Below are 13336 nucleotides of genomic sequence, written 5' to 3' on the forward strand. Positions count from 1 at the left end.
GACTTCAGAGTCGTTCACCATCAAAGAACCATGGCGTACGTTTTCCGACAAGCTACAAGTGACGATTGCGAAGTCCTCATGAGCCTAATACAGGTGAGCTGCTGTCCCCCCACTGGGAGCAGGAAACTGGGCCGAGGCTGGTAAGATCCCATCGCTCAAGCTTTCCTCAGCGCAGTGCCTTTGTCCCTTGCTGAGGAAGGAAATGTACTCTGTGTGTGCTCAGAGGAGCCCTCCCCTCTTGGCCATCCCTTCCCTATCACATTGGCCGTAATAAAACACAACCCTTTCCCACCACTGCAAGGAAAAAGGACCCAGGTGAATTATGGGATGTATTATGAATTATGTGCAAATTGTGGTTCTACCAGCTGTCCCCAACCTGGTGCCCTCCGGATGTGTTGGGTTGCAACTCCCATCATGCCCAGCGGGCATGATGGGAGTTGCAATCCAACACATTGGGAAGGCACCAGGTTGGGGAAGGCTGTGCTGTCCAATATATCAGCATCAGAGCTTCTATTTGGCATACAGATGGCCCTGATCCATGTCAGCCTCTCCATCCAGAATCCACAAGATGGACTAACAATTTGACTTCATATAAGATGCCTTTGTCTGTTTCCCCCCCTAGGAAATCGCCACATACCATCACTTACAGGATGATGTAACGATAAATGCTCAAGGTAAGGGTTTTGACTGAGTGGCGTCATGAACCCTCCCTAACAACGCGTGTCCATGCAGGTCTCCATGTTTATTCCAAACACGCATGACCTTCTGGACTCATCTTCATTCTTAGATCTTCATTCTCATTTCTTACAGGCTCTCCTATCTATAATAGATACCCTAAAGAACATCAGAACATCAGAAGAGCCCTGAGGCTGGGTCAGACCAAGGGTCCATCTAGTCCAGTGCTCTGTTCACACAGTGGCCAACCAGCCATCGGCCAGGGATGAACAAGCAGAACACGGTGCAAATAGCACCCTCCCACCCATGTTCCCCAGCAACTGGTGCACACAGGCTTACTGGCTCTGATAGTGGAGGTAGCACACAACCATCAGGACTTGTAGCCATGGATAGCCTTCCCCTCCAGGGATTTATCCAACCCCCCTTTAAAGCCACCCAAATGGGTGGCCATCACCCCATCTTGTGGTAGTGAGTTCCACAGTTTAACTCTGCGCTGTGTGAAGAAGTCCTTCCTGTGATATTGTCCTGAATCTCCCACCAGATTCATAGGATTGACCCCGTTGGCTTCTAGTATAATTGGACAGGGAGAAAAATGTCTCCCTTTCCACGTTCTCCACATCATGCATAATTTTGTACACCTCTCTCGGGTCTCCCCTTAGCATTTTTTCCTAAGATAAACTATCCCGGCTTTTGGAATGCTATCCATCCGTCTGTCAGCACCATCCCGCCAACACAGTGAGACCTAAGCTCCTGAAACGTGGCATGCATACTAAGGGGACCCTAGGGCTGCGAACCACAGGGTTATTCTATTTTTAAAATGCCTGAATGAATTTTAATTAATTTAAATATGCCTCTGTGTTTGGAAGATTGTAGTACCCTTCTCAGTCACTAGGTGGTAGATTTCCAGCATCGTTTTGCAGTCCATACAGTTCGTGGTCCATACGCTCTCCCTCCCTCCTCCCTGCCCCCCTGCTGTGGGGCAGCCTCCCACAGGGAAATGGAGTGGACAGACTGCTCTCTCAGGAAACTATAGGGGTACAACATGGCAGGACTTCACTCACACGTGCGATTCCAACCAGTATAAAGCCAGATTTTGATATAAAACCGGAGCTTCCCCAGGTACTGAATTCTGAACACAGTCCTGCTATACTTTTCCTGTTTGCCTTCTTCCATCCCAGAATATGCACCCACCCCCAAGTTTTCATTGTTCTGGACTTTCACCCCAGAAACCAGGATCCAAGCTTTTCCTCAAAGTCCCACTCCCCGACCCCACGGTTGCTGATATCCCCCTAAATCACAGCAGGGAGCCCAATAATAATAATAATAATAATAATAATAATAATAATAATAATAATAATAATAAAAAAAAAAAAAAAACAAAAAAAAAACAGCACCTATCCTTTTTGGGGTTGGGTGAGTCAGGAGGAACAAAGCTGCAATTAAAATTAAAATTTATCTTGCTTGTTATATCCCCTCCCCCCACCGCTCCCTGCTGGTCAGTTTTAAAAGCAGATGGATTTGGCGAGGACCCCTTCTACAAATGCATACTGGCTGAACTGCCTGTCGAAAATGGATGCAAGAAAGGTAAAAAGCACCCCCACGCTTTCAGAAAACTTACAAAAGGAGTTAGTAGTATTACTCCGGGTTTACTCCAGGTTGTAAAATAGAGAACAGGGAACCCATTGCTGTTAGGGCCATGCAATTTTGTTACCGTTTGAGGTATTTAGTTGCAGACTCTACAGGAGAGACATGTATTTGATGATCCTTTGAAAGGAAAGGGGAGCCTTAGAGTTTTGCTCCCTCCTTTTCACCTAAGTAAACATTAGAAGAATCAGAGAGGTGTGAAATAATACAACAGAGGGGTGGAATGAGAAAATCAAGTGTGATTTTTGCACTAGGTATAGTCTGAGTACCAAAAATGTATTCCCTCCCCCTGTTATGTTCCTGTGTACATTTTACATCAGGGTGTAAAGTACTAGTAAGTCAAAGAAATAAAGCAAGGGGGGATTTACTTATCATGTTGCCATCGCCTCTGCTCTCACCCTACTCCAGTATATGAAGAGCTGTTCTTTCCCCCCATACAGCTTCTCCCGTAGGCTACGCACTGTACTTTTTTGGGTACAACGTCAATCATGGGAGGATGGTATACCTGGAAAATCTCTACGTGGTGTCTGAATTCAGAGGTACGTAAGGGCCATCTGTGGGGAGAGTTTGGTCAGGGGTTGTCAATGCAACTGTCAAGGAAGACGCTGTCCCTGGATCCTTTAACCAAAAGCCCCTTGAAGGAGAGGCAATATGACACCTTTAGGGCAGAGTTAGTTAGAGGCAAGTGGGGTGCCTCTGAGATTGCAGGCCTAAACAGAGTTACTCTCAACAAAAGTCTAATAAGTACCATATTTCTTTGATTGTAAGACGCCATTGATTGTAAGAGGCACACTAATTACAGTACCACCAACAGAAAAAAAGCTTTGATTCTAAGAATAATAAAAGCAGCCGCGATTCTAAGATGCACAACGTTTTTAGAGATGTTTTAATGGGGAAAAAAGTGCATCTTAGAATCGAAGAAATACGGTAACACTTGTTTAGGTCACCAAGCTGGGGAAAGGACTAAGAACTTGGGATGAGAACGATGCTATCAAATGCTATTCTTTTTTTTTTTATGGTGGTACAGGAAGGATAAATTTTGACCTCTATCCTTCAAGGAACTTTTTTTAAAAGAAAAGAACCCAAGGTTAATATTTGTTTTTTCTAGGGCAGATGTGTTGGACTACAACTCCCATCATTCCCAGCTAGCATGGCCATTGGCCATCATGGGAGTTGCAGTCTAGCACATTCAGAGAGCACTAGCTTGAGAAGGGGGGGAAGAATTGGAGAACCCTCTTTAGTGGTTATGCCTGCTTTACAAGTAGTTGTAAGAAGAGATTTGGTCACATTAGCTGAGGACATTCGTGATCCGCATCTGATTTGAGTGAGTGGAGAATCATCTGTTTTCCACCTCCTGTTGCTTTCTATGCCTATGGAACCAGCAAATAATCCAGATCTCTTTCAGTGAAGTTACTCCTGATTTACAAAAGGTGCCAAGCCGCGCAGAATTAATTTACTTGGGTTTTCCCCATAGAATGACTCTTACGTCACCTCGAAAAAAAGTAGCAGATGGGAATATAATGTAGTTGTTCTACAGAGCTGCATATTTAGGGTGACCATATGAAAAGGAGGACAGGGCTCCTGTTTCTTTAACAGTTGCATAGAAAAAGGAATTTCAGCAGGTGTCATTTGGATATATGGAAAACCTGGTGAAATTTCGTCTCCATCACAACAGTTAAAGGTGCAGGAGCTATACTAGAGTGACCAGATTTAAAAGAGGGCAGGGCACCTGCAGCTTTAACTGTTGTGATGAAGAGGAAATTTCACCAGTTTCCCCATATATACAAATGACACCTGCTGGAATTTCCTTTTCAATACAACCGTTAAAGATACAGGAGCCCTGTCCTCCTTTTCATATGGTCACCCTATGCATATTGTTATGTAAAATTATATAAAGGTCCTCTTGTGAGGTAAAAGCATTCCTACAGTTTGAATGGGAAAAAGTTACCTAACAGAGCCAGCAAATTTACCGGAAGCAAAAGACTGAAGAATTGGGGGAAACCGGCATGCATAGGTGCAACTGTGGAACATGGACAACATGGATTAAGGTGACCCTATGAAAAGGAGGACAGGGCTCCTGTATCTTTAACAGTTGATTAGAAAAGGGAATTTCAGCAGGTGTCATTTGTATATATGGAGAACCTGGGTGAAATTCCCTCTTCATCACAGCAGTTAAAGTGCAGGAGCTATACTAGAGTGACCAGATTTAAAAGAGGGCAGGGCTCCTGCAGCTTTCACTGTGGTGATGAAGAGGGAATTTCACCAGGTTCGCCATATATACAAATGACACCTGCTGAAATTCCCTTTTCTATGCAACTGTTAAAGATACAGGAGCCCGGTCCTCCTTTTCATATGGTCACCATAACATGGATGCAATTAGCTGAGTTTGGGGAAAACAACTGGTTGAAAAGATTTCTAAGTTGTCCTTTAGCATTGATAACAGAATTTTCTAGGAGGAAAGATGGAGCCAATGAATGTGCAACCAGGACACACAGTCAACAGGCGTGTTTTTCCACATTGTGCAGACGTGTGTGTGTGTGTGTGTTAGTATTTAACTTACCCCCAAATCAACAGAATTCTGAGTAAGATACCTCCTGCTCCGTTGCTCCAACTTCATTAAGTATTTCAGTGAATGCAAAAAATGTGAATGGGTTGAATTGAACGGCATTCTGTCTCCATAAAGATGTTCTAGAATTGCATTTGGGTTTTGAGTCGCGCTCTGTACCTCATCCTGTAATCCCAGCTATTCATAAGAGTATGTGAAGTAACAGTTCCAAAGTTTTGTTGCTCCTGGTTTACATTTTTATGGGGAGCCCTGTAGCTGATTGGCACTGAGTTAAGTGTGGGTTCAAATCTGAATTGCTGGGAACATTGATCTTGCTCTCATGGCCTGCTTGTGGTCTTCCCATTGGAGCAGCTGGTTGGCCACTGTAAGAACAGGACATGCCTTCCCGAGAGTTGAGATCTGTTGGACGAGAGCTCTCCTTCGCATCCCACCAACACGAGACATACGGTGAGACGTGGGAGAAGACCTTCTCTGTGGTGGCCCCCGGGCTGTGGAATGCCCTCCCCTTGGAGGCCCGACTGACGCCAATGTTGATTTTATTCTGACGCCAAATTAAGACATGGCTTTGATAGTTAAATTTACCAAGACTGTACATAGTTTTAAATGTTTTGATTGGTTTTACTGTTTTTAAATTCTGCATTGGTTTTAGCTTATTAATGGTTTGATTTATTTATTTATTTATTTATTTATTATTACATTTCTATACCGCCCAATAGCCAAAGCTCTCTGGGCAGTTCACAAAAATTAAAACCATAATAAAACAACCAACAGGTTAAAAGCACAAATACAAAATACAGTATAAAAAGCACAACCAGGATTTGTTTTTCACTGTGTATATTTATTGTTTTATATGTTTTGTATGATTTTACCCTGAGATCCTTGTGATATAGGGTGGGATACAAATGTCTAAATAAATAAATAAAGGACTAGATAGGGCTTTGGTCTGATGCAACTGGACTCCTCTTACGTTTTCATGACAAGTATCAGTGAATTATTGCTCCAATGAATGTCACAGTGGTGCATTAAGAACAAGTGTGTGTATATGTGTGTGTGTGTGTGTGTGTGTGTGTGTGTGTGTGTGTGTGTGTGTTAAGCCTGTTAATTCCAGAAGTAGACAGATATCAGTACAACCTAGGCCACTAGACTCTGGACCTGAGGAAAAGTGTCTGCAATCTGAATGGAAGAACCAAATAAAATCTGGACAATAAAAGGCTTGTTTACGTAATAAAATTTGCAGAACTGCTGACCTTGAAGTCAAAAATAGTACCGTAGGAGGAGAGCTTTCAGAATTGAAGGTACTCTTACTTTTAAAATGACCTAGGGAACTAGTTAAAATGTTACTCGAGTAAAATGTAACTGCAGTTCAAATGTTACATCCATTACATAATACTATTAGGGCCAGAGCCTTTGTTCGTCCTTCACCTATTTTCCTGCTTGTGAGAAAGGTATAAATGAACTGAGGAAACATGTAGGTGGTTATTTTTCTTAAGGAAGAATAAAATTGCTAAAGGTCAGTGAAGACTATTCCTCTTCCCTTTATTCCTTTTGTAAATCAGGAGTAACTCTGCCAGAATTACAGGTCTCGATGTGTTGCCTTTTCACACCATGGTTTAAATAGCAACTCTGTCAACCTTTCTCTCACACCTTCAGCTTAAAAATAGTTCTAAAATTCTCTTCTTATGCAATGCTCTGTATTCAACATGTGGTTATAAGTGGGAAGGAAAAACCCGCACATAACCCAGTTTTCTGCCATTAATATGCTTTCTTAGTCTTGAATCCCATAATTTTGGCATGAAATCAATATATGGCATTTTCATGAACTTTCTGCACATTGTATCAACCTGACTGAACCCTCTACCCATCTTCTCTGCCAGGCAAAGGAATTGGGAAACAATTAATGGCCAAAGTCGCAGAGGTGAGTTCAGCATTCCATCTGTCCTAATTGTTTTGCGATTCTCCTTTGGGATGTAAATGTTGCCCCATGAAGCTTTGTATGAAGCCCACCTCTGTTCCCCACCCCTCAAAAAGTGGCCATGCTCCAACCAGAAGAATATAGGGCCTACATCCAAATGGGCACACCAGCCATGAATAAATCCCAGGGCCCTGGTGGGAATGACACAGGCAAAAATTCAACCGGTGAAACCTCATCATCACATCTCCATGCAAGGTTATGCTGCACCATCTGAATTTCTGCCTGCCATGCCGCAGTTGGGAGAGCTGGCCAATAGAAAGGAGAAAACTCTTTGGATTTTTAAAAAATCTTATAAAATTATACATGGTGTGGAGGAAGTGGAGAGAGAGAGAGGGAGAGAGACGTTTTCCTTCCTTTCTAGTAACACAAGTCCCAGAGAGGTAGCTGTGTTGGGTTGTCATGGCAAAACCAACAGCGAGTTTTGTTATGCATAAACTCACTATCACAAGATGTAGTGATGGCCACCAATCTGGATGGCTTTAAAGGGGGTTGGATAAGTTCCTGGAGGCAAAGTCTTTCAATGGCTACTAGCCCTGATGGTTGTGTGCTATCTCCAGTATTCGAGGCAGTAAGCCTGTGTGCACCAGTTGCTGGGGAACATGGGTGGGAGGGTGCTTTTGCACCATGTCCTGCTTGTTCATCCCTGGCCGATGGCTGGTTGGCCCCTGTGTGAACAGAGTGCTGGACTAGATGGACCCTTGGTCTGATCCAGCATCAGGGCTCTTCAGATGTTCTTATGTTCTTAACTGCCTTAGTTTTTAAGGTGCTACAACATTCTTCGTGGTTCGTTACACTAGAACTCAGGATCATCCGGTGAAACTGTTTAGCAGGAGAGTGAGGTCAGGCAAAAATGCATCCTTGTTTTACACAACACATAGAGAGGAGTATCCAACATTATTTTAGCAGAAACCAACACTTGCACAGAGTAAATATAGACCCTTGCTTGGTGCAATGGTACTGTTACTGATGTCGTGTTTGCAGAAAACAACAGTTGTGCCATGTCAATAGCACTTCCTAGCACGACAGTAGTGTTAATGATGTTGCATCGCATGCAATGTTGACATGGGAAACCTCTTCAGGAAACATGATGATATGGACCTTTGGTTTGATCTGCTCCGGCTTTTCTGATGATGTTCGGAATTAATTTTAAGCAGGAATTTTAAAAAGTGGTAATTTTTTGTTCTGAGTATAACGTCTCCTGCTCCGGCCTCTTCTATTCTGCTTCCCTGCGCTTCCCATGTGGGAAAAGACCCCACTCGGCTTTGGAACGAGGAAACCGTCCTTTCGTTTTGTTTCTTCTCCTCCCGGACACAGGTTGCCCTCGCTGCCGGCTGCATGGACATGAAGTTCATGACCATGGAATGGAATCGCAGGGCGAAGGAATTTTACCTCCGCCTCGGGGCGCACGACACCACAGAGTCAGAGCAGCTTCACTGCATGGAGCTCGGGACGGACGCCTTGCGAAGGCTGGCACAGGATGGGAAAGAGCCTTGAGGCTGAGCGTAGGCCTGAGTGGGACCGCAGGTGGCAGCTATGGGTCCCATTCCAGAACAGCATGCCGCAGGGACAACCCTACCCCCCGTAAACGCTTGATGAAGATGCATGCTTCACAGCCTCACCTTCGTCTTTACACATTTCTCTGGAAGGATGGTTGTGTTTTTGGAGACGACATTCTCAATCAAGCATCTCATAGTTTTGCGTACAGTAGCATTAACTCCACCTTGACCTTTGCTGTGTGATGATCATAGAATCATAGAATAGCAGAGTTTGAAGGGGACTACAAGGCCATCGAGTCCAACCCCCTGCTCAATGCAGGAATCCACCCTAAAGCATCCCTGACAGATGGTTGTCCAGCTGCCTCTTGAAGGCCTCTAGTGTGGGAGAGCCCACAACCTCCCTAGGAAACTGCTTCCATTGTCGTACTGCTCTAACAGTCAGGAAGTTTTTTCTGATGTCCAGCTGGAATCTGGCTTCCTTTAACTTGAGCCCGTTATTCCGTATCCTGCACTCTGGGAGGATTGAGAAGAAATTCTGGCCCTCCCCTGTGTGACAACCTTTCTAGTATTTGAAGAGTGCTCTCATGTCTCCCCTCAGCCTTCTCTTCTCCAGGCTAAACATGCCCAGTTCGTTCAGTCTCTCTTCATAGGCCTTTGTTTCCAGACCCCTGATCATCCTGGTTGCCCTCCTCTGAACACGCTCCAGCTTGTCTGCATCCTTCTTGAATTGTGGAGCCCAGAACTGGACGCAATACTCTAGATGAGGCCTAACCAGGGCCGAATAGAGAGGAACCAGGACCTCACGTGATTTGGAAGCTATACTTCTAAGAATGCAGCCCAAAACAGCATTTGCCTTTCTTGCAGCCCTATCACACTGTTGGCTCATACTCAGCTTGTGATCTACAACAATTCCAAGATCCTTCTCGTTTGTAGTATTGCTGAGCCAAGTATCCCCCATCTTGTAACTGTGCATTTGGTTTCTATTTCCTAGATGTAGAAATTGGCATTTATCCCTATTATATTTCATTCCGTTATTTTCAGCCCAGCACTCCAGCCTATCAAGACTCGACTCCTTAATACTAAAAGCATGTATCAAAAGCATATAGTATAGGAAGTCCGCTTCCCACACCTCAGAATGAAAATTATAGATAGTTGATAGATAGATCTAGAATGTTGAATTCCCTCTATTCCTACTAGCAGACGAGAGTTCTATTACTAGCAGTAGACCATTCACCTTCCTGATGTGTGGGACTTCAACTCTCATAATTACAGCTTGCATCTGCATTAAGCTGGGTCTTGGATGGGATGACCCCATGGGGTTTTGGATGAAATGACCTCCAAGGCTTTTCTCCTCGGTACTCAAGTTCTAAATCTGCCCAGGTGCACATAGTCAAGGCAAACAGACGTGCCATTCATGCAATTGATGTCACATCTCCTTTGGCCCTCACAGGGCAATCAGAAAAGATGGAACGCACACTTTCCCTTTTACAGTCCAGGGGTCCGTTGGATGGGATCCATGGTGACAACGCCCACTACTTTCAATGAACAGCTGTGTGCAATGCGGGGCACAAAATTGTGTTAGGCTTACAAGCTATTGTTGAGAAAAACAATATCTCTCTTATGATAGCCTCCAGATGTGTTGGACTGCAACTCCCATCATTCCCAGTCAGCTGCAGTACAACACATCTGGAGGGCACTCCCTTGGGGAAAGCTGCACTAGACGCACTGTAGACTCATCCTTCTATCTTGTCTGAAAGACACCCTCTAAGAATTTAGGTACGTCCTCAAATATAACCAAGTAGCAAGCAATTGTTTCTACAAGCTTGTCTTTGTGAGTATGTAGTACAGAGTGCCACCTGGTGACAGGTTTTGTGGTTAACATGTGACAACACGGCAGACAAAGACCAGAAAGAATTTACACTTGCTGCATAGACGCATGGAGGTAGAAGGGTACTTAGAGGCCATTTAGTCCAACCCGCTGTTAAAAAAATAATCTGCAAGGCAGGATGCAACCCTGCCCAGCTTCTGCTTAAAAGTCTCCCGCGAAGGAGAGCCTCTGCTTCCAAGCCAGTCTCTTCCACGGTCAAAAGGATGTTTCTCCTGATTTTTGCTGTCATCTGCTTCCCTGCAAATCATAGAATAGCAGAGTTGGAAGGGGCCTAAAAGGCCATCAAGTCCAACCCCCTGCTCATTGCACGAACCCACCCTAAAGCATCCCTGACAGATGGTTGTCCAGCTGCCTCTTGAAGGCCTCTAGGGTGGGAGAGCCCACAACCTCCCTAGGTAACTGATTCCATTGTCGTACTGCTCTAACAGTCAGGAAGTTTTTCCTGATGTCCAGCTGCAAGCTGGCTTCGTTTAACTTGAGCCCGTTATTCCATGTCCTGCACTCTGGGAGGATCGAGAAGAGATCCTGGCCCTCCTCTGTGGGACAACCTTTTAAGTATTTGAAGAGTGCTCTCATGTCTCCCCTCCATCTTCTCTTCTCCAGGCTAAACATGCCCAGTTATTTCGGTCTCTCTTCATAGGGCTTTGTTTCCAGACCCCTGATCATCCTGGTTGCCCTCCTCTGGACACGCTCCAGCTTGTCTCCATCCTTCTTGAATTGTGGAGCCCAGAACTGGACGCAATACTCTAGATGAGGCCTAACCAGGGCCGAATAGAGAGGAACTAGTACCTCATGTGATTTGGATGCTATACTTCTATTAATGCTGCCCAAAATAGCATTTGCCTTTCTTGCAGCCACATCACACTGTTGGTTCATATTCAGCATGTGATTTCTAGTAGGGTGACCATATGAAAAGGAGGACAGGACTCCTGTATCTTTAACAGTTGCATAGAAAAGGGAATTTCAGCAGGTGTAATTTGTAGAAATGGAGAACCTGGTGAAATTCCCTCTTCATCACAACAGTTAAAGCTGCAGGTGCCCTGCCCTCTTTTAAAACTGGTCACTCTAGTATAACTCCTACAGCTTTAACTGCTGTGACGAAGAGGGAATTTCACCCAGGTTCTCCATATATACATATGATACCTGCTGAAATTCCCTTTTCAAGCAACTGTTAAAGATACAGGAGCCCTGTCCTCCTTTTCATATGGTCATCCTAGAGTCTTGTCCTTGGGGGCAACAGAGAACCTGCTTGCTCTGTTGTCTGCACCACAGCTGTCCAGATGTTTGAAGCCTGCAGTCACGTCTCCGCATCGTCGTCTTCTCTTACCCAACCCTTTCCGCCATTCCTCTTAGGACTCAGTTTCCGTCCCCCTACTGTTCCCACAAGGCTAAAGGGCAGCCACAATTTTGCTAAAATGGTGAGTTAAAGGAGGGGGCTTGTAGATTTTTCCCACCACTACATACTTTGAACATTGCAGCAAGCCACTGTTAGATTTGAGGTGGAATTAAGTGGGGTGCAGCATGAGAAAGATGGAGCTGAGCCACGGTCTCCCCCTTTCTAAAAATAAAATGAAATCTGCTCTCCTTTTATTTATGTTTTATCCATTTTTATTTGCTGTTTTTCTGATTTGTTCCTTAGCCATTCTTTTCAGTGGGTCTTCTTGACTGAGAAACTTTCCTTTGGAATTATTATTATTATTATTATTATTATTATTATTATTATTATTATTGCTTTATTTTCCCAAATGCCAGTAAGGCAGTGTACAACCATTTAAAGCACTAGAACAATTTGGGCCCTGAGCTAATTAAGGGAAAGGACAGGTGGTGTTTGGATTCCTGCCCCCCCTCCAGAACCAACATGCCTTGGGCCCAGTTTCTGATACAGACAGATTAGTTTGAATTAATAAAGTTCGATGACTCCTTCCAGCCCAGCAGTTCGCATTAGCAGACAAGGAGGGAGATGGGTGGGTGTCAGTCCACGTGGCTACTGGGTGCCGGTGACTCTGAGTCTGCCCACACTTTCTCTCCACCAAGGGGGTAATTAAAAGCAAAAAACCTCATCAGGTTGAATCTCCATCAAGGAGAAAAGGTTAGGTGGTGCGTGCGAAGCAAGTGGACGGAGACGCACACACACTTCACAGCAGGGGCTCACAGCTGCTCAGGATACTCATCCCTCTCTCCATGGCCAAGCCAAGATCCGTGGGTTTCTGGAGATGAAATGGGTCATAGAATCATAGAACACTAGAGTTGGAAGGGGTCTCTAAGGCCATCAAGTCCAACCCCCTGCTCAATGCAGGAATTCATCCTAAAGCATCCCTGACAGATGGTTGTCCAGCTGCCTCTTGAAGGACTCTAGTGTGGGAGAGCCCACCACCTCCCTAGGTAACTGGTTCCATTGTCGTACTGCTCTAACAGTCAGGAAGTTTTTCCTGATGTCCAGCCGGAATCTGGCTTCCTGTCATTTGAGCCCATTATTCTGTGTCCTGCACTCTGGGATAAGCGAGAAGAGATCCTGGCCCTCCTCTGTAAGACAACCTTTTAAGTATTTGAAGAGTGCTATCATGTCTCCCCTCAGCCTTCTCTTCTCCAGGCTCAACATGCCCAGTTCTTTCAGTCTCTCCTCATAGGGCTTTGTTTCTAGACCCCTGATCATCCTGGTTGCCCTCCTCTGAACACATTCCAGCTTGTCTGCATCCTTCTTGAATTGTGGAGCCCAGAACTGGGCACAATACTCTAGATGAGGCCTAACCAGGGCCGAATAGAGAGGAACCAGTACCTCACGCGATTTGGAAGCTATACTTCTATTAATGCAGCCCAAAACAGCATTTGCCTTTCTTGCAGCCATGTCACACTGTTGGCTCCTATTCAGCCTGTGATCTACAACAATTCCAAGATCCTTCTTGCTTGAGCCAAGTATCCCCCATCTTGGGGTCACCCAAGTCCTAGTGAGTTCTGTCCGTAGCATTAAAGGGACAGAGAACTCCGGGGAGGAAGAGCTTTGGAGCCGATAGACCTGGATTTGCTGCCTTTGGGTGTCTAATGGGGGTCTGACAATACAGAAGGAGGACAGAGGAAATTCGGAAGTTGGTTTATAC

The 13336-nt window shown here is 44.9% G+C and overlaps 1 protein-coding gene across 1 annotated transcript; it reads left to right on the forward strand.

Moving 5' to 3' along the window:
• On the forward strand, positions 1-8386 carry LOC134406968 (thialysine N-epsilon-acetyltransferase-like). Its single transcript, XM_063138672.1, has 6 exons — positions 1-93; positions 623-674; positions 2176-2259; positions 2760-2858; positions 6760-6800; positions 8172-8386. Exons 1-6 carry the CDS (start codon positions 31-33, stop codon positions 8349-8351), a joined length of 519 nt encoding a protein of 172 aa, XP_062994742.1. The 5' UTR covers positions 1-30; the 3' UTR covers positions 8352-8386.
• The last annotated feature ends 4950 nt before the right edge of the window (positions 8387-13336 follow it).

The sequence above is a fragment of the Elgaria multicarinata genome, chromosome 11 (genome assembly GCF_023053635.1).
Source record: "Elgaria multicarinata webbii isolate HBS135686 ecotype San Diego chromosome 11, rElgMul1.1.pri, whole genome shotgun sequence".
NCBI classification, from domain to species: domain Eukaryota; kingdom Metazoa; phylum Chordata; class Lepidosauria; order Squamata; family Anguidae; genus Elgaria; species Elgaria multicarinata.

Bases quoted from the DNA above. Each gene is read 5' to 3' on its own strand.
- LOC134406968 (XM_063138672.1), top strand. From the start codon at position 31: ATGGCGTACGTTTTCCGACAAGCTACAAGTGACGATTGCGAAGTCCTC. The intron at 94-622 runs GTGAGCTGCTGT...TTCCCCCCCTAG, and splicing joins TCCTCATGAGCCTAATACAG to GAAATCGCCACATACCATCA. The intron at 2,859-6,759 runs GTACGTAAGGGC...CTTCTCTGCCAG, and splicing joins CGTGGTGTCTGAATTCAGAG to GCAAAGGAATTGGGAAACAA.